This window comes from Hibiscus syriacus, unplaced genomic scaffold, assembly GCF_006381635.1.
Source record: "Hibiscus syriacus cultivar Baekdansim isolate YM2019G1 unplaced genomic scaffold, ASM638163v2 tig00005929_pilon, whole genome shotgun sequence".
Classification (NCBI taxonomy): domain Eukaryota; kingdom Viridiplantae; phylum Streptophyta; class Magnoliopsida; order Malvales; family Malvaceae; genus Hibiscus; species Hibiscus syriacus.
In genome coordinates, this window is record NW_024062071.1 from 848,623 (window position 1) to 873,677 (window position 25,055).

The 25,055-nt window shown below is 34.5% G+C and overlaps 3 protein-coding genes across 4 annotated transcripts in view; 1 reads left to right on the forward strand and 2 right to left on the reverse strand.

Annotated features, from left to right (window-relative positions):
- Positions 1-19,478, forward strand: LOC120200210 (probable LRR receptor-like serine/threonine-protein kinase At1g74360). 2 transcript variants are annotated; one of them, XM_039201108.1, is made up of 4 exons: positions 1-19; positions 15,971-16,064; positions 16,259-18,893; positions 19,274-19,469. In XM_039201108.1, exons 1-4 carry the CDS (start codon positions 17-19, stop codon positions 19,317-19,319), a joined length of 2,778 nt encoding a protein of 925 aa, XP_039057039.1. In that variant the 5' UTR covers positions 1-16; the 3' UTR covers positions 19,320-19,469. The 2 variants fall into 2 exon arrangements, with proteins under 2 accessions (XP_039057039.1, XP_039057038.1); XM_039201107.1 differs by having other exon boundaries at positions 16,259-19,478.
- On the reverse strand, positions 5,027-23,958 carry LOC120200211 (eukaryotic translation initiation factor 5A-2-like). The gene is made up of 6 exons (XM_039201109.1): positions 23,918-23,958; positions 6,823-6,960; positions 6,274-6,396; positions 6,114-6,170; positions 5,955-6,029; positions 5,027-5,268 (listed from the first exon to the last, which is right to left on the reverse strand). Exons 2-6 carry the CDS (start codon positions 6,943-6,945, stop codon positions 5,167-5,169), a joined length of 480 nt encoding a protein of 159 aa, XP_039057040.1. The 5' UTR covers positions 6,946-6,960; positions 23,918-23,958; the 3' UTR covers positions 5,027-5,166.
- The window catches only part of LOC120200075, an 11,965-nt gene continuing 6,824 nt past the window's right edge, over positions 19,915-25,055 (reverse strand). Inside the window, exons 7-12 of the mRNA XM_039201001.1 lie at positions 23,231-25,051; positions 21,751-22,842; positions 21,139-21,243; positions 20,943-21,032; positions 20,658-20,768; positions 19,915-20,577 (exon numbers count right to left, since the gene is read on the reverse strand). Coding sequence (XP_039056932.1) covers positions 20,026-20,577; positions 20,658-20,768; positions 20,943-21,032; positions 21,139-21,243; positions 21,751-22,842; positions 23,231-25,051 — 3,771 coding nt within the window. The 3' untranslated portion in view covers positions 19,915-20,025. The remainder of the gene's footprint in view (positions 20,578-20,657; positions 20,769-20,942; positions 21,033-21,138; positions 21,244-21,750; positions 22,843-23,230; positions 25,052-25,055) is intronic.

The window sequence follows — 25,055 nt, forward strand, 5'->3', positions numbered from 1 at the left end:
TTAAGAATAAAAAAAAATGGTTGTCCCTTGTTCCCATATGTAATGGGGTAAGGGGAGGTAAGATAGTATGTTGCCCCCAACACCAGGTTGAGAGCAGCTTCCGTAGAAGACCTCCGAATTATGAAATGTCCTCTGTGGGACTCGATCCCACGACCTCAAGGTTAAGAACCTTAAGAATATAAAACTTTATCTAGATAAAAGTATTGTTTAAAGATTTTATTATTATTTTAACTTAAACAAACAGTTATGATAATTAAAATAATTCAACAATATCAGTGCTTATTTAATAAAAAATACTATAAATTAAGGATTTTTATAGTATTTAAATCTTCTAAAAAAAGATCACACTTGAAATACATGAATTCATGCGAGAGTTTACATGTAACATGTTCGGAGAACCTTCATGGTACAATTTAGAGCAGTCGCGGTATAAAAATATTTTTTAGGATGAGCACATATATATTAATAATAAAAAAATTTCGAATGAAGTATACACAAATAAAATTCCGGGTAGACACTTTTAATAAAATGAATAACTAACGTAAAAAGTAAAATATTCAAATTTCAAAGGGCACAAATAAAATTTTAAGGTGGACGCCTTTAATAAAATAAATAACTAACATAAAAAAATTCAGATTTCAAAAATGAATATATCTCCATCCTGAAATCACCATACATCCGCCAGTGATTTAGAGGCTACTACTTAAATTTTAAAAGAAAGAAAAAAATCACATTTTAGTTTTCGAATAAAAAATAAGAAATAAATGCAAGCGATAATAATAATAACAATAATATAAAACACTAAACGAATCTAAGAATGTTTATCTATGTGTAAAATAAATTTATTATAATTCATCTTTTCATTCAATTTAATGATTAGATAGGGGACGGTCATCAAGGACACACAGCAAGTCGCGCTTATCTCATTAATGAGTTTCAATTAATTCATGATAGAATTTCATTAAATTTAGGCTTTCTCTTGTTTATTCCCAGTAATCAGGGGGAAAGTTACAAGCTTTGCAATTGGTTGAGGAGAAATATAACTATTTTGGGAAATTTGAGGGGGAAATATGGATGAGGGAGAGGGAGGGGATCAGATGGAACTGATGCATAGAAACGAAGCAATCTCAGCTGTTGCTGACGATGGTTTTCTAGGAAAAGAAGATGATGATTATGAGGATCTTTATAACGGTGTTAATGTTGTTGAAGGGTTTCTTCATTCTTTAAGAAAAAACGAAGATTTAGTGTTTAGAAATGAGGAAACTAAGGATAATGCTAATCAGAATGATAATGTTGTTGTTAATAATAATAATAATTTTTGTGGGAAAGTTGGTGTGTCACCGATGGGTGCACCTGAATCTGGTGTTTCAAATCCCAGGGTTGCAGATGGTGTTGAAAGAGGAGATGCTATGGTTTCTCATGAGAGTCAAGGGTTACCTAATGCGGGTAACGGGGGTGATGGAACTTGGAAGTGGGCTTCAGGTTGAATTAGCACAAGTGTCAAGTAAGTTGAATGATATGGCTGTAGACCAGAGTAGTAATAATAACTACAATAGTTTAACTGGTGTGAGTGGTATGGGACAGCAGGGGCAAGGTGTAGGGAATGTGGGGGGCATTGAGAATGAGGGTTTGATGAGGCAAATAGTAGTAGGAGCCGGGAATGTGAAAGTGAACGGTGGTGGTGGTGGTGGTGGTGGCAGTGGTCCTATGATTGGGAATGGTGTTGGAAATGTGGGCGTGGCTAGTGTTGTTCGTGATTCTGCTCCTGGGGTTGGTGCAAGTGGGGGTGGAAGTGGTGGTGGGACGATATTGTTTGTTGGGGATTTGCATTGGTGGACAACAGATGCCAAACTGGAGTCAGAGTTGTGCAAGTATGAGCCCGTGAAGGAAGTGAAGTTTTTTGACGAGAAAGCAATTGGGAAGTCAAAAGGATATTGTCAGGTTGAGTTTTATGATCCAGCTGCAGACGCAGCTTGTAAGGAGGGAATGAACGGGCATGTGTTTAATGGAAGGCCTTGTGTTGTTGCCTTTGCATCACCATTTACTGTTAAGAAAATGGGAGAGGCTCGATTAAATCGGAACCAACAGATGGCACAGTATGCTCTTTCACAAGCTGGGAGGGGCCGTAACGATGCTGGAGGCAAGCCTATTGGCATTAACATTCAAACTGGTGGGAATTATCAAGGTGGAGATTATTATATAGGTTATGGGAGAGGGAACATGGGAAGAGGCAATGCTCAGGGGATGGGAAATGGAGGGCCAGTTGGTCCTATGAGGAACAGGGCTGGTGGGATGGGCGGTAGAGGAATCATGGGAAATGGTTTCGCACAAGGTATTGGTGTAGCGCCACACCTCATGCATTCCCAAACTATGATGGGTCAAGGCTTTGGTCCTGCTTTTGGTGGAGCTATGGGAAGAATGGGCGGATATGGAGGCTTTCCTGGTGCTCTAACCAGGATATGATAGAGACATGACTGGTGAGAAGGATGCGAGCCATGGTCATGATTGGCCAGAAAGACGGCACCAGGATGATAGAGACATTGGTCGAGAACGTGATAGGGAGCGCACAGGGATCAGGATCGCACTCGAGATCATGACTGAAACCTTGATAGGGAACGTGATCGAGAGAGGGATCAGGACCGATATAGGGAAGACAAAGACAGGTATGCAGATCACCATAAGTACAGGGACCGTGAGCCTGGGCATAGTAATGATTGGGATAGGGGACGATCATCAAGGACACACAGCAAGTTGTACTTATCTCAGGAGGAGGAACATCGCTCAAGATCTAGAGATGCTGATTATGGGAAGAGACACCGACTTACCTCTGACTGACTTAACTGTTGCCTTCTATAGCAGAACCTTTCAGTTCAAACTAATATCAATTAGAGAAGATTCAGTAACTGCCGAAACCTTAGGTTCATCATTCACTTTTGATATCTTTCTCAGCTGGTCGTCCCATTGTCATCATTTCAGAGCCATTCTCGATACATTGCCTGAATGACTGCTTCCACCCGTGGAGTATGGTCTCAGTTTTTCATGGAAGAAGTAAGTTTCTTGACAATGTTTACCTTGTCGTATCATCTGAAACACTGGCATCTCGGCATGAAGGATGATCTCGGCTTGAAGGGACTGTGTTTCTAATTTTTTTGGTCGAATGATAATTTAGGTCCATGTATGTTTAATAATTAGACAATTAGGTTTTACCTCTCAAAATTTTAGTTTAAATATTTATTTAGTCCTTACATTTTTAAAATTCAATAATAAGATCCCTTCCCATATTCGATGTATATGAATGAATATAGTTAGATGAAACTTGTTGGAACCATAAATAAGATAAAAGATTTGGTATTTAAGATTACTTTTTCTTTTGTAATGATCATTTGTTCTCTTCAAAGCAAAGCATCAATCTTAGCCTCTACTCAACAATATGTGCAAGAAGTGCACCATGTCAAGTTAAGTACATTGTTAATGAATTAAATCTTAATTGATTATTAGATTTTGAATTTGATCTTAACTAATCCTTTCTTTTATCGAAAAGATTAAGCGCTTGGATTTGTATATATAGTTTTAGGGTATAGAGCAATGGAAGACAAGTGCCACAAAGGTACTCAAATGGAGAAAGCAAGCAAAATCTTAAGAACATCAATCTACAAGTTCCTTCAAAGCTATCAGTACTTAACAGCAATGGCTGCAATTCTTGCTTTCCCTTATGCATCCTCGGTTCTTCTTTCTCATCTCTTTGCTCCGTCGTCATCCATTGTTTTGCCATCGATTTGCACTCGTCTCATGGCGGTTTTCCATGCTTTAGGCTTCCCTGTTTCATCACAGTTCTTTACAGTCTTCAGTTCCAAGATTTCCCAAACCATTTACTTGTAGATCTTCTCTCTTCCCTTCGCTTTTACTTCCTTCCTCGTCGCCAAGTCCTCCGTTTTCGTAACTCTAAACCAACAGAAACCAGGTTTTGCTTCAACCATTTCCCTCTACAAACCTCTCTTTGTCACCTATTTCTGCAATCTCCTTTGTATCATATCAGCAAACTCGGAGGCTTTGTCGCTGATATCATTCACTTTCGATCTTTTCGAATGGTTCGAGTTCTCAATGGCTCCTCAATGGATTGTTTTCATGTCGGTTTCAGGGTTTCTTATTTATTCATTCTTGGTTGCAAATACCATCGTAGTCTGTAACTTAGCTCTGGTTTCATCCGCAGTGGAAGAACAATCCAATGGTGGCTGTTTAGCAATCGTCAAGGCATGCATATTGTTGAAAGGGGATGCTTTTTCAACCGGTTTGATGTTGACGGTGGCTGTGAATCTGGAATTGACGGCCATTGAAGCACTGTTCCATTACCATACTGTGAAAGCTTATTATGATATCGATAACAGTGGATGATGGTTGTTTAATCGGTAGCTTTCCTATGGCTACAGAAGGGATTTTGATTGCTTTTGTTTGATGGTGATGGTTGTTCAAAAGCTGCAAAACGGGGTGTTTAACGGATCGACAAGGGATATATTTTGCAAGAATGAAGAACTGCCATTGAAGAACATTGGAAGAAACCATGAAATTCACCAGGGATCGTGAACAATAATTCATTTATGTTGCAGAAGAGAGAACTTTACAAGAAGTGAGAACAAAATTAGCGTATTGAAGAAAATGATCCCACATCGATTAGATCACGGTTCTCTTCTTCTGGATCGACAGAATGATCTTTGAAGCATACCATCTATAGTGCCACATGAACAAAATATAGCCAAAACATAAAAACCAGTAACAATCACCTTAGAAAAAGTGAGGTTCAGCAAGTCCAGAATCTCGAGAAATTCGAATCGCAGCAAGAGAAGAAGCAAAGCATATAGAAACAAAATGAAGGGGAAACAAAATTGATTATGTTACAAGATAGATTCAATATATTCCATTTATCAGTTCGATCAATTGAAGGTCATAACGACTAATTCTGATTATAAAATACTCTGATATGATATAATCATAATTATACCTTATAACTTCAAAAAAAAAAAAAACTTGAAAGAAACAGAGTATCCATAGCACGACAAGGAACTATTAATATTGTTTGTCCTTTTTGTTTTCTACCAATACTAAAAAAAACATAAAAGCAGCAGGGATATAGACTACCATTTAAGGATTTGTAAATAAATGAATCCGAAACTACTTCGGACCAATGTCCTTCAGAGCACAGATCTGCTCTTCCCCCATTGCAGACATAACAGACACAACCAGGTCTTTCCCCTCGGCAAAACCATCCTTGATCTGCACTCACCAAACCACACGAACGTAAATTATTAAATTACCATCTTCATGATACAGAAAAGTGAGTCATTCTCATGTTTGGAATGGAGATTAGTCGTATATAATGTAAGCACCGGGTAAAATAAGAAACATAATGCTGAGTGGCATTGAAACAAAAACAGAAGAAACAGTTTCAGGCTTTCAGCTAGTTTAAACAAGTGAAAATAGGACTATACAACCCCATTGGAATATGGTGTTCGCTCATCCAGAGGCCAGGAAACTATTTAAGGAATAAATGATTGCAATCAATAAAACATAAACCCCTCTCGTGCACGATTTTAATCTCTCTTCTTTGTGTAGAAGAACAGAGACCACAAATGGTGCTGTCAATATCTCCCCTTGACACAAGGGTGATTCGGCAGTACTCCAGTAGCACAAAATAAGCCGCAAAAGATGCTAGCGGGTTAAAGATTGTGTGAATACTTTATATCCTAAGTTGAACTCCAGTACTCGGCTGATATGAGGTTAATAGGTCCTCCATACGAGGATGACAATAGGCATGAAGGGAATACAAGTAGTCAACCTTATATACAGGAAAAAGGCTTTGCTGTTTTTAGAATTCAAATAAGTAAATTGAATAACAATGAAAGCTACTCTATATCAAAAGACCCAGTCGTCGAAAACATGTAAAAGAATAATTAATTTACCTGTTTCAACAAGTTTTCATCAGTTGGAAGCCTCAGATCGTCCTTAGTGTCTCCACTGTCAGTCAGCAAACTCACCTGAAATATTTTACAAGTTAGGAAGAAAAACATAGATGACCGGACAAAAAATGGAAAGGCAAAAATGGAACCAAACAAACTTACAAATCCATCCTCAGAAATGTCGATCAACTGGTAGTCAGTACGATTGACGTGTGGAACCTGTTAAAACCGGGGATAATCAATTCACCAATGCAAATGCATTGCAGTTTAGAAGATTGGTAAAAAACAATAACAATTGCTGAAATAAGCTGTAATTTCATACATCGCAGTTGTGAGAAGACGGAACGATATCTTCCAGCTTCTTGGAATTGAATATGTCAATTGCAACAAAATGACATTTAGCATGACCGTGCTTCCCGGTCTTGGAGGTCGAAACTTCGACAACCTGGCAACACCATACAAGTGAACAGCCGTCAAGTTAAGCTAAAAGTGCAAATCAACCCATCAGCCAATAATTCATCACATTCCAACAAACACCATCAGATTCCTCATAATAATAAGATTCATCGAAAAGTTCTAATCTCTTAATACTAAAGTTTTAATCTAGTTTGTTTCTAAATCCGTTCTTCTAATTTGTCGTTTGATTTAACAAAAGTCAATATAAATTCAAAGAAAATACTAAAATGTAACATCATATTCGACTCTTAATGCAAAGGTATCAATTATCCAACTATTAAAATTAATTCAACAAACAAGCAATAGATCCTAACCATCAAATCTCAGCTTGAAATTATAAATAAATCCCAAAAATCATAAATCAAAAAGACAATTTAGAGGATAAAATTAAACAGAAACGTCGATAAGAAGTGACCTTGCAGGGGCGGCCTTTGATGACGAGGTAGCCGTTCTTACGAATGGTTCCGGCCTGTTGAGGGTAGGTTTTAGAGGCGCCGGCGTCGGCCTTGGATTCAAAATGATGTTCTTCGTCCGACATTTCCGGATTTCAAGAAAAATACTTCTAGCTTCTTTAGGTGTGCAGCAGAGAGCAGACTGGGGGCGGAGCAGATATGCAGGCTTTTGTACGTTATTATATAGTTAAAAACTGGGAGTTAGGGTTTCCAATTTTATTTTACGATTTGTGAGGGATTGGATATTTTCTCTCTCTCTCTCTCTTTCTCTCTCTCTCTCGGTTATTTCATATATAAATGTTTAACAATATTATTTTGGGTAAAGTACATAAGTAGTCCCTCGATTATATGCTACTGTTTATTTGAATCTATTGACTATTAAACGTTACAAAATGATCCTCTAACTATAGAGAGTTGCTTTGTTGAGTCCCTTGACTATTAAAAATTTATAAAATGGTCACCCAACTATTAATTATGTTCCAAACTTTTCCTTTTTTGTTAAAAAATTGAAGATAGTGCGAGTTGTATGTTAATTTGCTGACTTAGATATGATAAAATATGATATAATAATCTCAAACTACTATCATATCTCAGTCAATATGTTAACGTTCAATTCAATGAATGTTAATTTTTTAACAGAAAATGACGTATTTGGAATATAATGAATAGTCGAGTAACCATTTTGTAATTTTTAATAGTTGAAGGACTCAAAAAATAACTATTTATAGTAATGTGACCATTTTATAACCTTTAATAATCAAATGACTCAAAAAATAGTACTTTATAGTCGGAGACCATTTATGTATTTTACCCTTATATATATATATATATATATATTAACTTGATATTAACAGATTAAGGTGATGGTAACATTACGTATTATAATATTAGTTATTGATAATATAAATTTATAAATCGGTTTCAATCAATAAAAATAAGGGTAAAGTATATAAATGGTCATTGAGCTTTTCAAATGTTTGCATTTAGGTCTATCAACTTTTAAAACTTGCAATACAGTCACCAAATAATTATTTCTTTGGCAATATGGTCCCCGACGTAACGAACCGTTAGGGTAAATTATATAAATGGTCACTAAACTTTTCAGAGCTTGCATTTAGGTCCCTCAACTTTTAAAACTTGTAACACATTCATCAATTACATTCTAAACATCAAGATCCAAAATACTTAAATTACATTCTAAACCTCAAATCCCAAAATATTTTAATTATATAACCAACCCCAAATTCATAATCCATTCTCAAAATTTGCCATAACAAACTGATTTTAAAGCAACAACCCTAAACCCTCAAAACATAACCGTTTCGAAAAAATTTAACCAACTATAAGTGAACAATAAGTGATTATCTTGGACCCAAATACTCAATTCAGTTTATAAAATAGTTGACTCAAAATTTTTCGATTTGAGTTTATAAAATTTAAATCAAATCTAATTGAATTGAATTTTCGAGTTTCTGTTTAAATTTAATTATAAATATTTATAATATTATAATATTATTTTATTATAATTCAGTTCAGTTTATAAAATAGTTGACTCGAATTTTTTTATTTGAGTTTATAAAATTTAAATCAAGTCGAATTGAATTGAATTTTTGAGTTTCTGTTTAAATTTAATTATAAATATTTATAATATTATAATATTATTTGATTCTAATTTAAATAGTTTTTAACCATATACAATACATATATTTCTTCATATTTTTCCATATGTGATATACATATATCATACAGAGTCAAGAGACTTGACTCAAACTTAAAAATTAATCCACTAATTACTAAAAATTTTGAGATATTCGAGTTGTATTTACAACTTGATTTTAACTTTAATTTTTTTTAAGTTGAGTTTATGAAATTACAACTCAAAGTCAATTTGTATCAAACTTTTTTAATCAATTCAAGTCGAAAAATAATTTTTTCGAATCGAATTGAGTATTGTTCACTTATAGTTGGTTAAATCTAACTTTTAAATCCTAAACCCAACATAATCACTTACTATTATGAACCCAAAATGAACTAAATGTTGTTGATTATGTTAGGTTAATTGGTGGGGAAATTTATCATTTAGGGTTATGTTTTGTGGGTTTAGGGTTGATGCTTCAAGTTTAGTTTGTTATGCCAGATTTTGAGAATGGATTATGAATTTAGGGTTGGGGTTGGGCATGTAATTGAAGTATTTTTGGAATTTGAGGTTTAGAATGTAATTAAAGCATTTTGGAATTTGAGGTTTAGAATATAATTGATGATTGTGTTGCAAGTTTTAAAAGTTGGGGACCTAAATGCAAGCGCCTGAAAAGTTCAGTGTACATTTATATAATTTACCCTAACGGCAGTGAAATGACCATTACGTCGGGGACCATATTGCAAACGAACTAAATGTTTGGTGACTGTATTGCAAGTTTTAAAAGTTGGTGACCTAAATGCAGGCATCTGAAAAGTTTAGTGACCATTTATATATTTTACCCTAAAAATAAATATTATTTTTAGATATTTTAGATTCGAACAGTTATATTTTTAGGTTATGCATGGAAAGAACATGGCAAGGGCCAAAGGGAGCCTTGGCCCCACCAATTATATTTTTAATTATTAATTAATGCAAAAATATATATTTTTTAAAAAATAAATAAAGACCACAATTAAAATTTTATATTTATGAAAAATAAAAATATTTTATTCTAGTTATAATAAATTTATAGTTTCTCTTTTGAGAGTATATATAATCATATCCATGAATATGTTATGCTTAAGTTTGATATATCGAGAGATAACAATAATTCTTTAACTACCAAAATATAATGATTTTTTATTATATTAGATAGATAACCGATTTTAATAATAATAACATGCTCTTTCTAATTATAATTACAAATAATAAATCAGTATAATTATAATTACAATTAATTCAACTAGGAAACAAAATTATAAAATTTTAATAGTATATTCACAAAATATATTATAAAGTATAAATGAAGCGACTTAAAACCGAAATATATCAATCATAGACTAAATTAGCTTTGGACAAAGCCCACGCATATCTGGACCGAAACTGTGGTTTTTAACTAATAACGCACGTATAATACTTGCATATCATACAACTCAAAACTCAAATCATCAAAAGAATAGGACGATTTTGATGCAGGGATGGGCACTGAACCAAAACTGATGGGTTTTGACTCGATCGATCCGATTGGATAAGCTTTCTTTTAAAAAATCGGGTTTGTGTCGAATCATTTTGTTAGAGTGTATGTTCAAGTTGAGTCGAGTTCAGGTTTAGGGTGAAAAATATCAATCTCGACCCAAAAATAATTAAATTTATCTTATATATTTAGAAATAATTACAATAATTAGCCTATATATATATATTCAATTAGATCCTTATTTTTATTAAATAAAAATATATATATATATATATATATTTATATATTTTAGGTCGGATTGGATCAAGTTTATATAAAAAAAGTTGGATTAGATTCGGATCGGGTGGAGGATATATATTTTCAGGTCAGTTGACCGAAAACCAACCCATGTCCATTCCTATTTTAATGATAAAATAAATTATCATTATTTCTTGAAGTATCATATTTAAGCATTATAAATATTAAAGGTATATACATTTTATATCAAACGACTATAAGTTATTTTTGAACATAATTATATGTGATTTGTGAGGGAGGTAGGGAAAGTTTTTTTTATGTCGCATCTATATCACGAATGGTGTTAATAAATTAATTTTTTTTGGATATATATTATTTTATAATTATCTCTTATTATTAATAATTTATAATTAAATTTAAATAGGTAGATAATTCTTAGCACTAGGTATGATAACCTGTCGGATTTTTGAGGACTCGGGTGTTATATTCTTTATATGAGATTTGATTTAACTTAAGTTAAGAAAAGATTTATCTAACTCGAAATTTGATCTAAAATTTGTATCTGATTTGAATATGATATTTTTATTTGATAAAGAAATGATATAATTAGGAAAAATATAGAGAGATGAGATATTATACCAAATATCCCTGAATATATAAAAAATGATTATACTATTATCATGTATTGAATAATTTTACCCTAAAATTAAATCCGATTTAAATCTAAAATTAAAAAAAAAATCTAGAAATATATGATAGGATCAAATTATAATAAAATTATCATCCTTACCTAATATAGCTGGACTCAAATATAAGATGTAATGATAATAGTAGTCCAAATATAAGTATTTAAAAATGATATTAATAATTATGTATAAATAATTTTTATTTAGTAATAATAATTTAAAAATGTATAATTAGATTCTCTAAATTCGATGTTTGAAATTTTGTGCACGTGCGTGCAGATGAAGACCAGGGAAAATTTGGATCAGTGCTTGCTTATTTGGAATAATTAGACAATATTTAATCAAAGTAATTAAGTTGAATTTTGACTAAATAATTTTTAGTTATTGTTTATAAAAATGTGCAAATTTAAAAAAGAAAAGTCTAATAAAGGTTTTGGTTTACAAGTTTGATTCTATCTCCTCATAGTTGTCAATATTTCGTCATTTAGCTATTAGTTACTGATTTTTCTTTCACCAATAATGATATTATATTGAAATTTACTTTTTTTTTAAATTATGAAATGTAATTAGGTTTCAACAATCGTATTAATCAATGTATTCGATTGCACATGAGCGACTATCATGTACTCTTGTAATCAAGAAACGTTTTTGTTATTTTCGAGTACTCTTATTTGAATTGGCATCGTTATAACTAATCAAGATCGTTATAACTAATCAAGATGAAGCTTTTTTGTTATCACGATGATCTTCTCTGTTTTGGATCATTGGATTGATTTGGATACGCATTTTGCATTCGTGGATAGTTTTTTTTTAAGTCGCTTGACTCTGATTTGTGATTTGTCGGTGACCTTCAGTAGCTTCATCCTCTTTTGTGGTTTGTTTGCTGATACAATCAGATTTGTTCGTATTTTTATTTTGTTCGAGCTTTTTGATTAGGTTTTTTTTAACATTTTTCTTATTTGGTTTTTGTGTGATCTATATGGTTAATTTTTATGTCAATAGTTATAGAAAAATATCGTAATTATAATAATGTTTACGTAAATATTATACTTGTAAATTTTTATTATAATTCTGAATATTTTTATTTTTGATAAAACTAGTGGATTTTTATGAAGAAAAAAAACTTGTAAATATACAAAAAGAAAGAGAAGAATCTAGAAATTTCATTTCATTTTATATCTTATAATCACAATATAACGAAAATGGTCAACACTTAACACATCACGGGCGGCTAAATTTTCCAATTGGTTGAAATTATTATGTTGAATATATTCTGATTATAATAATATAAATGTATTAATTATAATAACAATTGTTTGTTTTATATAATAAAAAAGGTAAAGTACACAAATGATCTCTAACTATGGGTACTGTTTTGGTAAGTAATTCGATTATTAAAAGTTATAAAATGATCATCGTCTATATAATATTACTTTGTTGAGTCAGAAGACTATTTGTATAATTTATTCAATAAAAATACAATAAAATATAAGAAAAATCAAGAAAATTTAAAAGGAATGTGTCAGTAAATAATAAAATATTCTAAAATCATAAATTAATCTCTAAATAATAAAATAAAATAATAAAAGAAACGATTAAAAATTCAAACAACTACAAAATTAATATATACAAGTAAATATTACTGTAATCTATCTTTTATGAATGTAAATGTACATTTATAAAAGAAAACAACATAAAAGTCCAAAACAAAGATAAATAAGTAAGATAAATAAACACGAACCAAGCGACCTCGATGGTAAATGAATTATTGTTATTCTTTAAGGTTTCGGATTCGAGTACTAGGAATGACAGAAACGTAAGTGTTCATTGTCAAATAATTAAGAATTATTTTTAAATAGATATTGTATTATACTTATTCTAAATTAATAAAAAAAAATCAAAATTACTTCATATATGTATGTATTGTAACAATGAATTCCAATTTTAAAGCATGTGAAACGAAAAAACGAGGCAGTTGAAGCAAAAGAGGCGATGAGCCGCCCATGTTGACCAGTGGGTTCATGTGAGATTAAGCCATTTGACCATTGAACTCATGACTCGACAAACCCACAAGAAACACAATGTATATAATTCCACTTCAATTTCCTTTTTTTTTTAAAAAAAAACATTATTCGACTAAAATCATTACTTTCACAAAGCAAATTTGGAAAAGTGTCGCTGTTTTCGTTGGTTGGTAATTTCTAAGAAAATTCACACACACAAAACCCCAAAAAAGATAATTCTCTTAGAAAATACTGAAAGATTTCGTTGAAAAAAATCATCTTCTTCCCGAAAATAATAATTTTCGAATGAAAACAATATAAATAAAGTAAAATAAATTAAAAATATCATTTCTATAGTAAATTGTCTCTACAATATTTGATTTAAATTAGTCAATTAATTAATTAGATATTAATAGTTATATGAAAAACAGTTTCATTCAGAGTAAACACAATTTACCGGTCGGTCAACTTTTTGATTTAAATTAGTCAATTAATTAATTAGATATTAATAGTTATATGAAAAACAGTTTCATTCAGAGTAAACACAATTTACCGGTCGGTCAACTTGCTCGTCGTCTTTGTTCCTTCATATTTACTTAGGTCATGAGTTACAAACCTACTAGAAGTATTCTCTTCTCCCTTTTCCCTTTCTTTTCTATATAGGTAAGATTATGATTAAAATTAAAATTCGTTAAAAATATTTTCATTCAATTTATTTAAAGATAAAAATTTGACCCAAATTTATTAGGTTCTTACCAGATCAAACACTAAAAGGTTGTTTTTTTTTATAAAAAAAAACATGTTATAGTGGGGTTGATTTTGAGTTTAGAGTAAGAATTTTTTTTAATATTTATGTTGGGATAAATTAGATATAAATTTTTATTTTAAATTTTGAGTCGGGTTAAATAAAATATCTCTAAATTCTAATGAAGCCCGAATGAAAATACATATTTCTCAAATTAAATTGAGTTAGTTAATTTGTTATTGTAATAACCAAATTATTTTAATGATTAAAAGAACGATTGTTATTCTTAGATGTTCCGAATTCGAGCACTAATGGTTATAGTATAGATGATTGAACGTTTATTATCAAATGATTGAGAGTGTTTAGAACATATACTGCTTTATAATCACTTAAGATTAATAAAAAATTAACCGTTATTATCTCTAAATTTAGTGACAAATTATTATTTCGTCGTTATAAAATTTCTGAATTATTGTAAGACATTGAGAATTCAAAATGTTTGAAACCTTCGGGAATACTTGAATTACGAACTGAAGAAAATGCAGTTATTAAGGAAAATTCATTAGAAATTTAGAATTAGGCACATCGGCTTCAAAAGATCGTTGCTAGAGTTCACAACGTTGAACTTTCATATAAGACTATAAACTAAACGAGTCGAGCTCTACTCGATTTAAAACTCGAAAATAGAGTTCGACTCCATTCGAAAATTTATGAGTTAGAAAATTTTTAAGTTTGACTCAAACTTGAAATCAAGAATTAAAACTCGAAAAAGTTTGCTAAAGCCTGAAATAAAATAAATAATGAACGGTTGAAGTTCAAACTCGAACTTAAACCTCGAGTACATAAAAGCTTTCTATTGTTTTTTTTAAATAAACAAATAAATTTTAATATATATTTTTTTAAGTTGTTCGCGAGTTTTTCGAGTAGAGTTACATAACTCGTTTCGACTCGTTAAAAACTCGAGTCGAGTCCAATCGAATTGAATATTTATTAAATGTTGAACGAACATATCTTGAGTAATTCAAAATATGTCTTATCTTATTTACCGCCATACGTTTGTATATCTGAAAATGATAATGAGGTGAGACGGATCAATATTCTTCTAATATGGCAATTTAATTTTTATACTTTATATTTATATTTATATTTATATTTATATTTATATTTATTTAAAACTTTAATATTTGGATTTAATTAGAAAATTCTATTGCAATTTGATCCGTCCAAACATATTAAATAATCGTTATATTATATTTTTTGTACAAGGTTAAATAAAATGTACATTATGAAATCTTATAAAAATAGAAAAGTTAATTAAATTATAAAAAATAGTTAATATGTTATAAAGTAATAAAATATAAAAATTAGAAAATTAATTATAAAGTACAGATTTGATCTAAATCAACTTCAAAATCTTTAATTTAAAGCCAATCAGTTCACTCTCAAAAAATGTAACTTTCAAAGAAAATTAACTTACAAATTAAATATTTTATTAATGTTGGGTAAATTATACAAATAGTCTCCAAACTTTTAGAGTATTTATATTTTGGTCACTAAATTTTAAATTTTATAATACAATGATTTGGATTATGAAATCCAGATTCATTAAGCCTTAAATCTGCAAAATATCAGAATTCATGCTCATTAAGTCTCAAATATATGAAATCTCAGAACCATTGATACACTTCAAGTGTAAACTTCGATTAATTAATGCATGTTAGCAGTTGAAATAAAATCATTTCGAAGAAGACGATGAATAGCTGTGACAGTAATCGAAGCAACGTCGGACAATAACGACATTAGAGATGTGATTGTCAATTTAGAAAAAGATTAGTTTTGAAGTTTAAGATTTTTAAGAATTTATAATTTTTCTCATAAAAGTAAGATGTTTTAGACTTCAAATTGACACGTAAACTGTTGGTAGTAGTGATCGTAGGCAAAGAGAATTAAGATTTCAATGAATGTATTGCAAGTTTTAAAAGTTTTGTGACTAAAACGAAAGATATCTAAATGTTAAGGGAGTATTTATGTAGTTTACCCTAATAGAAAAAGAAAACCTTTGACAAAAATACCGTTGGCAAACGTTTCGTCCAAGCTTTGGTCTCTGGTCTTTAAGTGTAGGCGTTGTGTTCTTCAACTGACTTTTTAGTTCTTCGAATACGTTTACAACTTTTATTCTTTCACATGATTTGTTTTTGGCCTTAATTCAACTCCAAACTTCATTTATCTCCTTCTTCAAATGATTTCATCCGATGGGTCTCTGATTAAGTAACTCGTTAAAGTTATTGGCTGAAAAAAAAAGAACTATGAAGAAGAAGATCACAGACCAAGCTCTTTCATGGCGTTTCAATTTGTTCATATTCTTAATCCTTACGATTTCAGGTATGTTTTTGACACTGAATTTTCTCATCATGCGTGCTTGGAATTCTTTCATGGCGACAGCTTATGCATGAGCGTGTTCCGGTTAATGAATTCGTTTTATGTTTTCCGAGGATGATTCGTCGGCTTACTGCATTTTTTCATGTCACATATTATGTTTGAGAAATTGATTCTGTGAGTTTGTTTGATTGACACAGATAATGTTGTCGATGGAGATTCATTAGAAACAGATAGACAAGTTCTGCTGAATCTGAAAACATTTCTGGAGGCACACAATCGAGTAAATCGAGGAAGATATTCGGAATGGGATGTCGGTAATTCAATTCCGACATGTCAATGGCCCGGAATCTCTTGTTCCGGACAACAAAGAGTCATCGGTATAAACCTGTCTGGAAACAACATTTCTGGTGAAATGTTCAATAATTTCTCAGCTTTGACAGAGCTTCACCACCTCGATCTCTCGAGGAACACCATCAGCGGAGTTGTACCGGATGATTTGAGTCGATGCGAAAGCCTTGTGTACCTCAACTTGTCACGTAATATCCTTGATGGAAAGCTGGAGCTTAAAGGGTTGAGTCGTTTAGAAATGCTCGATTTATCGGTGAACCGGTTTCACGGCGATATCAGAGTTTTCCCGGGAATTTGCCAGAATCTGATAGTTGCAAACCTTTCAACTAATAACTTCACTGGTGAGATTGAAAGCTGCTTTGATGGATGTTTGGGTCTCAGGTATCTTGATTTGAGTTCCAACAACTTTGGTGGTCACTTATGGGGTGGATTTCGAAGGCTTGTTGAGTTTTCGGTGTCGGAAAACTTCTTTTCTGGGACGATTTCGGGATCTATGTTTGCAGGTAATTGTAGTTTGCAGCTTTTAGACATGTCTGAAAACAATTTTCATGGTGAACTTCCAGGGGAGATATCACATTGCAAGGATTTGGCTATCTTGAATGTAGGTGGAAATAAGTTCAATGGGTCCATTCCACCAGAATTGGGATCGATTTCGAGTCTTCAAGGCTTGTTCTTGGGGAACAACAGTTTCTCGAGTTCGATCCCGGAATCGCTATTGAACTTGACGAATTTGGAGTTTTTGGACTTGAGCAATCACAAATTTGGTGGGGAGATTCAAGAGATTTTTGGGAGATTCAAACCAGTTAAGTTTCTGTTACTACATGGAAATTCATACACCGGCGGGTTCGATACGTCCGGTATTCTAACGTTACCGAATATTTCTCGTTTAGACCTGAGTAATAATTGTTTCTCTGGTCCATTGCCTATTGAAATCTCTGAAATGCCAAGCTTGAATTATTTGATGCTGGCTTACAATCAGTTTAATGGTAGCATACCACCTGAATATGGAAACTTGCCAAACATACAGACTATTGATCTGTCCTTCAACCGGCTTTCGGGATCGATCCCGCCCGAGCTTGGTAAATTGAACTCTCTTTTATGGTTGATGCTTGCAAACAACTCTCTTAGTGGCGTGATTCCTCCGGAGATTGGAAACTGCAGTAGCTTGTTATGGTTGAACCTTGCCAACAATCAACTTTCTGGAAGAATTCCTCCCGAGTTGACGAAGATTGGACGAAATGCTACCCGTACTTTCGAGTTGAATCGGCTGCGCAATGAAGGGATCATTGCCGGTTCAGGTGAGTGCTCGGCAATGAGGAGATGGATACCAGCAGACTATCCGCCTTTCAGTTTTGTGTATACAATTCTCACTAGGAAGAGTTGCAGGAGCACATGGGATCGGTTGCTTAAAGGCTACGGTCTTTTCCCGGTGTGCACAACCGGTTCAATGGTTAGGACATTTCAAATCTCGGGATACCTTCAACTCAGTGGCAACCGGTTTTCGGGGACAATCCCTTCCGATATCGGTATGATGCAGAATTTCAGTATGCTGCACTTAGGTTTCAATGAATTCAGTGGTGAACTGCCTGCACAGATAGGTCAGTTGCCTCTTGTTGTCCTGAATATCACCCGAAATGAGTTTTCGGGACAAATTCCAGTCGAGATTGGCAATGTCAAATGCTTGCAGAACCTTGATTTGTCATACAATAACTTCTCTGGCATATTTCCAACAAGTTTCAGCAACCTGACTGATCTCAACAAGTTCAACATTTCGTACAATCGGCTCATTTCCGGGGTAATTCCGAGTACTGGACAATTCGCTACGTTCGAGAGATACTCATACTTGGGAAATCCACTATTGGATGTTCCGGATTTCATTGACAATGGAACAGTTCACCTACCAGACAATAATGGAAGGCAGAATAGATCTGCCAGATTTGCTGTGCTTATGGTATCGGTAGCTCTCGCTCTGACCGCTTTCGTGTTCGGGGTCGTATCGATTGTGGTATGCAGAATGGTGAATTCCAGATCTGAACCTCAGCGATATCTTCTAAATGATACAAAGTATCGACATGATCTAGCATCTAGCTCTGGCGGATCATCAGATACCATCAAGGTCATCCAATTGGACAAAACAGGTTTCACACATGCCGACATTTTGAGGGCTACAAGCAACTTCTCAGACGAAAGGATTATAGGAAAAGGAGGGTTCGGAACGGTGTACCGAGGTGTATTGCCGGACGGAAGAGAAGTTGCGGTGAAAAAGCTACAAAGAGAAGGAATCGAAGGTGAAAGGGAGTTCAAGGCTGAAATGGAAGTTCTCAGTGGCAATAACTTTGGTTGGCCACATCCTAACCTTGTAACACTCTATGGTTGGTGCCTACATGGACTAGAGAAAACATTGGTGTATGAATACATGGAAGGTGGGAGCTTGGAAGATCTTATATCGGACCGAGTACGGTTAACATGGCAGAAACGGATTGACGTCGCGGTCGATACTGCACGAGCATTAGTGTTCCTACATCATGAATGCTACCCTGCCATTGTTCACAGGGATGTTAAGGCTAGCAATGTCCTGTTAGATAAAGATGGTAGGGCACGAGTCACGGATTTCGGTCTCGCTAGAGTTGTTGATATCGGCGATAGCCATGTGAGCACAATGGTTGCGGGAACTATCGGTTATGTAGCACCAGAATACGGGCAGACATGGCAAGCTACAACAAAAGGAGATGTGTACAGCTATGGGGTGTTAGCAATGGAACTCGCGACTGGCCGACGAGCCGTGGATGGGGGTGACGAATGCCTGGTGGAATGGGCCAAGCGTGTCATGGGAAATGGACGATGCAGATTAGGTAGAGCCGTTGTACCGGTTATGCTTCTGGGATCGGGACTATCAGTTGGTGCCAATGAGATGTTCGAGCTGCTTCGGATCGGGGTCCGATGCACAGCTGATGCTCCACAAGATAGACCAAACATGAAAGAGGTGTTGGGTATGTTAATTAAAATCACAAGCAGCCGAGCAGATTTCAAGTACTGCATCTCTTGACATTAGGCTTAGGACGTCGAATAACCCTGCATTAAAACACATACAATTTTACTATTATTATTATTATTGTAATTCTTCTTGTAAAGAAACTTTCTTAATTCATCATATTTAAAGAATTTAACCATTTTTCTTGTACAAATATTGAATCATTTCAAATTTAAATTTATATCAGTTTATGTGCGTATCGATTGCACTAAAGTATAATAATATCTTGTTCTGAAAAGTATAATTCGTACCTATTTTTCATTTTAACTTATTTATTTCTTGCAACCAATTCCATAAAAAAGATAAAATTAAGATATTGTATATAATTACAATAACGTATATTATTTTTCTGACATTTTCACAGTTATTTTTTATAATTAAAGTTTTGGATATTAAATATATAAAAATGTATTTATAAAATTAATATGTTTTAATATGATCAATGTTTATTATACATTTAATATGTTTTCATGAACAAAATCTCGATAAACTGTGGCAGTTATTTAGGGTTCATGTCAGACCGCTGGAATTTATGCTGCCAAGGACCTGTAAATGTCAAATATGGAGAGTGCGCTTTCGTGTTAGTTAACTCACAGTTCCATCGTCGGAGATCCCAGCTGAAAAGAACTGCTCGGCTCTGTCGATGAAGCTGCTCGGGAATCTAGAGTATAACATTAAGGAAGTCCCCAAAACAGGAAGGTTGTTATTATTATTATGCCTAATGGTTGTTTCTTCACAATGTTTTGTTGATCTGCAATCTCTTTGGTTTCTCGTCTTGCCGAGCTTGAGGCCATTTCCTACAGAGCTGCCCTTTCCCGCCGAGACCCTTGTGTTTCTGGTGTTAAATCGGCTGGATCTTAGGGGAATATCACCTTGAGATCTTTTCAAATCGGAGGCCTGCTGGTTACACTCATTCGAACCATCTGCTACGAGATTTTCCGGGTTTGAATTGGATGATCTGGTGGTTGGTAAGATGTTTCTGCAGGATCTTAGCAAGGACAGTAGCATATCCATACTTAGTTCCTGCTGAACTACATCCTTATTCTGTTCACAGCCATAACAGGCCCCAAGAAGTGTTCCTGCCAAGACCGGCATCAATTCTGGGTCGCTGAAGAACACGAAAGGCAGATCACACACCTGTGCCCTTCGAGCTCAACTGTTAGCTCCTCCAATAAACATCCAAAGATAAGAGAGAAAGAACTGTGGAGATCGCTGACCTTATGAAGGATCGTAGGACTTTTACCCCATCGAAGAACAGCTTGATTCCCAGAGTGGAACATGGCGAAATAACCAAGCAGCAGCAGAGATTCAAGGAGAAGCAAACCAATCTGAGATAAAATCAATAACATGTGCTAAGAATATGATCGTCGAGACTCAAACTCTCGAAGAACATTATCTTTTAATCCATGCATGCATCTAGCGAAAGATGCATGCCCATGCATGAATGAATCCTGCTGGTTTGGCATGCATTAGAAAATGGTAACATGCACATAATCAATCACCTGATCACTAGCTGCTTTCCATTTGCTCGAGCAATAAGAAAGAAGGAAACTCATCAAGTGGAAGAACTCCATTTTCAGGTCCGGCCTTGCCTGAAAAGACCGAATTATCATTTTACATGAGGAGAATCACATAGGAGAGTTAAAATTGCATCGTAAGTATCATGCAGCCAATATCCAGTACACGAAATTTACTCACCAGCATTCTCTGTATATATGTAATATCCGATAGTGCCAAATTATTCAGAACCTTCAGTACTCCGGTTGCCACCTCTTCAAAATTAGACGGAAGGGCATTTGACGCCTGAAACAGGATCAACAATTAATCATGAAAATAAAATCTTCATATTCTGGTAGAAGGTTCTCTTTTTAAGCAACCACAAATAAACCATCTTCCCAATAAGTGGCCCAGTTCTATGGATATTGACCACTTTGTCAATTCAAAACCATACCCCTTAGTAAGATCCCGATTCCAAATATTTCATAGTATAACGATTTAGAATTAATAAATTGAGGTCTCGTCCAACCACGAAAAGATGATGATAAAAACTGCTAAACGAATATTATTGTTTTTTTAAAGATGCTCAAACCAATACTAATCTTCTGAAAAAGTAGCAACAATTTGTATTGGTCATGACCTAGTATGAATCCCTTTTTCTTGCTCCAAACCATAGTGCAAAAGAAAATATACTGAATATAACATGAGACAATGTGTTGGAAGCTTAAAAGGCTTCATAAAACAATATTATTTGATTCAATGACATTAAAAGTAAAGAAGGAGAAAGAACTTTTCAAAAGGTGGTGACGTTACCTGCTCAGAAGGTAGCTTATTGTTTGCTTGAAGTAGCACACTTGTCAACAGGGAAGGAAGACTGACTAATCCAGTTTCCGATATAGCGGAAAGAAGGAATGCCAGTGGTTGTTTCACACTAGATGTGTTTTCATTCATTTTCCCCTCCCTGGAAATTATGACGCGTTTCTCTTCCTTTTGCTCAACTAGAGTCTTCTGTGGTGCATCTGTAACATCTACCTTGGAAGTGCTAGGATTGTTCAACTCGACTGAACTATCGGTTGCCTTCTTTTCACCATCTTTTCCAATGAATACAAAATTATCATTCTTACTTATTCTACACGGTTCCTGTAATGGTCTATCCTCTGGTACATCAGATAGCGGTGCCATAATGCTACCGCTTAGAGCACATAATTGAGGTATAATGTCTCCAGTGTTGCTACTTACGGAGAAACATCTAGAATCCGCAGATGCTGCAATCTTAGATTCTTGACTTTCACTACCCAGCTCTATTTCAATAGGTAAATATTCCCGATTAATGCAACTGTTTCCGGGACTGGATGTCAAAACCACCAGTAGACGGATACTCAAAAGAATAAATGAAGGGAATGGAGACCCTTCAACCTGGGGCCTATCATATAGAGCAAAAAGATCTCGGAACCGATGAATAACTTGGTAAGCAACTAATAACTCTAGCAAGCCATCCCGCATTTGGAGTTGACGCTCATCTGAGCTTATATGACCAATAATTGAGGAGACAGCCCATAAAAAACCATCCAGTACTCCAGACACTGATTCAAAGTTTTCAAGAGAGGTTTTGCAAGAGACCGAGTTGCTGCTGCTTCCAGGGAGATTTAAGGATGCAGCAATCTTTATATAGTTCTCAAGTGCTGCCGACAGCATGGCAATCATAGGAGGCAAAAGATTCTGAGCAAGAAAATAACTCTGGTTTGCAGGAGTTGATAACACCACCCTCAGAAGTTTTAGAAGATGTATTGTCACTTGGCAAGCTTCGGGTTTCGATGTATGTGAAGCCGGCAGGGCAGAAGCAATAAAATCAAGCAGACCAGCTTGGCAAGAAGCATGAAGCTCAGGTTCCTTTCCCTCCAGAAACTAATTCACAATGAAATTTTCGTAAGAAATATGTTAGGAAGAGAGTATCAATCCCCACCCACCATTCCAATGATAGTTGCAGATTGAATAAAACAGGAACTTTTATAGCTACTATATTTTATAAAAGAACACGGGTGATCATAACATCATACAGCGGAAAAAATACATGAATAAGCTAAAAGTATATTTGTATAATTGTAATCCTCTCAACTATCAAAAGAGTGCATGAAGTATCCCTTAGAATGATTGAAAGAAAACATTCTGAATGTTACCACTAAAGGGTTCCATGAAATTCCATTAAAATTCATAATAATCCATCAAAAAGCATCACATGTTGATACATTGTTAAGATAATAATTTTTTAATAGTGGTCTAAAAAATGGCATACCTTGATCATTTCTGCAGTAATTAACCCTATACTTGAGGCTCCTTCTTTTCTTGCTTGAAGAAGTTTCTGAAGTTCCTGAAGCCACCTCCCGATTTTTGCTCTTGCAGTTCCCACCGCTGTTCTATATCCAAAACCAGTATTTTCAGGACCGGCAGGAGGTTCAGAAATATCAAATTTCAAAGCCATAAGTCTTTGCCGAATTTTTTTAATCCTTCGCTTCAATGAGTGTTGCAAAGCACTGTTGCCTGTTGCAAGTGCAGAGTTCCCTAAAATAGCACTGCCATTTGCTTGGCAATCCTCAACACCATTGGTTGGAGTAGATCTGCCCTGGCTTTCCTTACTGACATATCGACGCATTAAGGGTGAAGACTGATCCCTAAACTCCATAGAAGCTCTCTCCCGTATTTGTTCAAGGTAAAATTTACGACGTTGCTCACTTTCACTTAGTTTTTCAGCTAATTTCTGTGCTAGAAGTTCAGCTTCCTCTTGCTGAGCTTTAGCTCTCTCCTCCCTCCTCCGAAGCTGCTTTCTGGCTCTGGCCTCTCTGGCTGCACTTGATGCCTTCCGTTCTTCTTCCCTTCTAAATTGAGCCTCCTCCTTTTTCTTCTGAGTCTCAGCAAGACGTTGTAACTTTTCAGCTTCAATGAGCTTTCTGCGTTCTAAAACAGCTTCCTCTCTAGCCATATCTTCTTTTTGCTTACTCTTCATCACTTGAAGTTTTTCAGCTCTTCTCAACTCTGAATCTTGCAGTTTTTGGCGTAACATAAGCTTCTTATTTTCTTCATTTAATGAGGTAATAAAACGAACCTCATTAACTTTACTGCTTTCATCACCAGCTCTCCTAACAACTTCTGCAAGAAATGCTTGATGTCGTGATTCACTACGTTGTTGACGGGAATACATCCCCTCTCGTAACTTCATAGTCCGAAAAGCCTGCCATTCATTGACTCGAATGAGTTTCTCTGAGGTACGCTGAAATTTTTGAACTCTTTCATTCTCCAATTCAGTTCGGATCCTCATCGCTCGTGCATGTTTTTCCTCTGCTTCCTTCTTTAAATCCACAGGAGTTTTCTTCTTCTTCTCAGGAGACATTAGTTTGTCGTGCAAAGTACGTACACGTTCAGCGCTTTTCTTGCCAATTCCAGGTGAGTATGATATCCAAGAGGAAATATGGAAAGGAGACCCAAGTATGTCTTCCCAGTTCCTCTTCTCCTTCCCTGCATCAATGGATTTCCATGAAGTACCGTTTCTCTTATCCTTGTCTTTTTCAGGAGGAATTTGCCTCTGACTCTGATCCAAACTTCTAGGTTTTGTTTCAGCAATATTTTCTGTTAATGTTTTATCTTTCCTAGAAAGCAGCCTCTCAGTTTCTGACCTGAGATATTCTCTCCTACTCTTTCCAGCAACAGATGCAGTAGGATTGTCCTTAAGAAATGGCCTAGTCGAAGCAACATCAGAAGAGATATAGTTCTTTGGTGGGTCACGACCATTTTGAACATAGCTTAATTTGCCAGACTTGCCTGATTCAAAGCTTCGTTTCTCTCCATATAGGTTCCCTTGAGTAGGATATGAACCTCCACCTCCACGGCATTTTCTTGACTTTAGTCCCAGTTCTTTATCATTGGATGTTACATCAGACGTCATAACTGACTTCTTCAAATTATCACCAGATGTCGAAGCATAATTGGAATTGTCCTGCCCCAGGGATTTCATACCGTTGCATGATAGTCGGGTAGCCCGCTCTTGTTGAATTTTTTTAAAAGCCTCTAGGGATGAAGACAATATCTCCGCTCGGTGAGGTGAAGTTGTCATTCTACGAACCTGC